The following is a 2960-nucleotide window of genomic DNA, read 5'->3' on the forward strand; positions in this document are numbered from 1 at the left end:
ATCGATCTGCGAGAACAAACCGGACGAGGAAGGGGTCAGTTCGATTCGACTTGAAAGCTGGACGCGTCCTCCGTTCCTCCCACTGAAATGAGCTCGAAAGACTCACCATAGGGTAGTGACTCTCCATCAGGATCTTCAGGTCATTCAGACCGGCCTTGAGGGTCTTTCCCTCTCCGAGGAAAGGAAGGAGGATCTCAAGTCCTTCGGCGCAAGCTCGCCATTTGCACTTGACCTCGTCTCCTGGCGAGTCCTGGTGAGCGAAGAGCTTGACTCCGGCGGAAACGAGTCGGAGCCGAGTGTATTCGTTGGATTTGATAATGGTCTGGAGACGAAGACGACGAAAAAGGAAAGGGCGGAGGTCAGCGAAAGAAACGAAGAACAACGAGAAAGAGGACGAGAAAAGAAGTTGGCTGCGAGCTCACCTTGATCAGATCACTGGTGTAGTATACAGACCTCAGAGCCTCTCCGGTTTCGTTCCTAACGTAGAGGTTTCCAGGTGAGAAGGTCGACTTAAGACCGAAGTGCTCACTGGCGACGCGGAGAAGGAGGAAGGAAGCAGGTCAGCTCTCCGCTTCAGCTTTCATCCTCCTCATGACCCAGCAGCCCTCTTCACAATTCGATAGAGCTACTCACATGGCAGTATTCAGTTCACCTCCCTCAGCGTCCATAAACACGTATGGCTTCTCCTTGAAGCTTCCATCGGGTTTCCCGTTGGGTTTGATCTCGTTCATGTTGGCTCCGATGATGACCTTGGGAGTAGGAACGGGGGCGGCACCGGCGGCGACGTCTGAGCGAGCCTTCTTGGGAGCGGACTGGCCGGCGGAGGGAGACGCGTCGAGGGAGGGAGAGGCGACTCGTTTCGAGCCGGCGAGGGAAGTGGTGGCGGTGGTGGTGGATCTGAAGAGGAAAAGAAATGAACATAGAGAGATGGGTTAGACTGAAAGGACGGGAAGGGAAGTTGGAGACGAGGGAGGGAGAAAGAGGGAAGAACGAACTCGATGGGCTCCCCAGAAGGAGCTCCGGTGGATCCAGGCTCGGTGCTGGCAATGGAGTCGACGACGGCGGTGGCTCTAGTGTGATAAAGGAGATCAAAGGCGTCAGTGAGGAGTTGCGAGAGAACGAGAACATGTAGAAGAGAGAGGGAACTCACGCAGGCTCGGGTACGACGACCTGATCTTTCTCGTCTCCCTTCACCTCCTCCAAAGCCTTCTCCAAAACAGTCACGAAGAACCCTCCAGTATCCTGCAGGTGAGGGTATAGCCGGAGGCTATCGAAAGAACGAGGATAACTGTGAATCAGCTTCTTTGAGCACGAACGAACGCGATTTCGAAACGGCGACGCGACGACTCACCACTTCTCCAACCCAAGCTCAACCTCGTCTCCCTTGGGCCACATAGTCTCGTGGTTCCTCTCCTTAATCTCCTCGGTCGTCTGCTCGGCGGCACAGAACTCCTCGTAGGTATCGTAGAGCAAGCAGTCCTTTCCGACAGCGGCTTTCCAGGTGGTCAGGCCCTTGGCTCGGACGAGGTTGGGAAGGGAGGCGGAGGCATCGACGATTTTGAAGGCTAAGTGGGGCGAAGATCGAAGAAAGGCGAAGAGTACGACGTCAGTGGAATGAAGAGACGGAGAGAACGGAAGAGAGTCGGGTAGGGAAGTGCGCCCGACCCTTGTTCTTCCTCAAAGCAGCAGCCACGACGGATTCGTTCTCGGTAGGGTTGAAAGAGCAAGTAGAGTAGACGAGTCGTCCTCCGGGCTTGAGGAGGTCCATACCTCGAAGGAGGATTCGGAGTTGAAGGCTGTCGAAGAGGAACGCGTGTGGTTGTCAGAGCGCGTCTTTCCCTAATCGACGCAGAGACAGAGGGAGATGGGCTCACGAGTGAAGTCCGTTGGCATCTCCGACCATCCACTTGTTCCAGATCTGAGCGTTCTTTCTCATGGTTCCATCTCCGGAGCAGCTGAGCGAAGAAGAGAAGGAGCGGTGAGTTTGGGATGATCGAGAACGAAGACGAGGAGAGAGAAGAAAGAACATACGGGACATCACACAGGATTCGATCGAACTGCAAGCTCTTCTGACCGTACTTCTGCTCGCCGTTAGGTCCGAGCGAGATCTTGGGGAACTGCAAGACACGATCGAAACGAAGACGCGTCAGAGTTCGTCCGAACGTCGCCCTTTTTCCTGCCACACGTTTCAACTCACTCTCGAAGCATCCAAGTTGGTAACAATGACGTTCGCGCTAGGCAGCCTAGAGCTCTGGTGAACGAGAAGCTGACTTCGCTTGAGATCTGAGTCGTTGGCGACGACGAGGCCGGAGGGAGGAGTGGCGTTGGTCGCGGAGGAAGAGGAAGCGTGAAGAGCTTCGAGGAGTTGAGCGGTCTTGGATCCGGGAGCGGCACACATGTCGAGGACCTGGTATGAGACGAGGAGTCGAGAAAATCCGTAGGTGAGTAGGAGGAGAAGGGAGGAAAGAGGGAAATGGGAAGGAACGAACGAGGTGATGAGGCTCGACTTCGAGGAGAAGAGGAGGGATCATGGACACGGCCTCTTGTCGAGACAAGTTACCCTGTTTGTAGACATTGTGGCGAGGGTGTCAGCATAGCTCTAGTGTCGCTGTAGACGCGCAGGGCGAGAGAAGAAGAGACTCACGACCTCAGTCTCGTAAACCAAAAACTGCTGGAGCTTCTTGTACTCGGGACTCTTCCTGATGACGTGCTTTCCAACGTTGATCTGCCATCCGAAACCGTTGGGGTACCTGTGAGCGGCGATTCAAAGGAGAGTCAGCTTCGTTGGGCGGAAGAAAAGGTCGACGGGGGGTTGAACGAACCAAGGCAGCTGAGAAGGAGGAGGCTGTTTGACACCCTCGAGAGAAACCTCGTTGAGATCAGGGACATAGTGGGAGACAAGATGGTCGTTCAGGTCTTGAGCAGTGCTGTAGAAACGAAACAAAGGGGCCGAATATTAG

General features: G+C 54.9%; 1 protein-coding gene across 1 annotated transcript; it reads right to left on the bottom strand.

Annotated features, from left to right (window-relative positions):
• Positions 1–106: 106 nt before the first annotated feature.
• BDY24DRAFT_405481 (S-adenosyl-L-methionine-dependent methyltransferase) lies at positions 107–2926 on the bottom strand (the record flags this gene model as incomplete). Its single annotated transcript, XM_076642651.1, has 12 exons — positions 107–322; positions 423–528; positions 634–897; positions 996–1070; positions 1151–1267; positions 1352–1565; positions 1666–1796; positions 1875–1944; positions 2194–2407; positions 2490–2561; positions 2645–2750; positions 2823–2926. Coding segments are annotated over 12 exons (1689 nt in total), but the record flags the coding sequence as incomplete, so codon positions are not given.
• Between the last annotated feature and the right edge of the window lie 34 nt (positions 2927–2960).

Source organism: Mrakia frigida (assembly GCF_051309035.1).
Source record: "Mrakia frigida strain ATCC 22029 unplaced genomic scaffold BDY24scaffold_90, whole genome shotgun sequence".
NCBI classification, from domain to species: domain Eukaryota; kingdom Fungi; phylum Basidiomycota; class Tremellomycetes; order Cystofilobasidiales; family Mrakiaceae; genus Mrakia; species Mrakia frigida.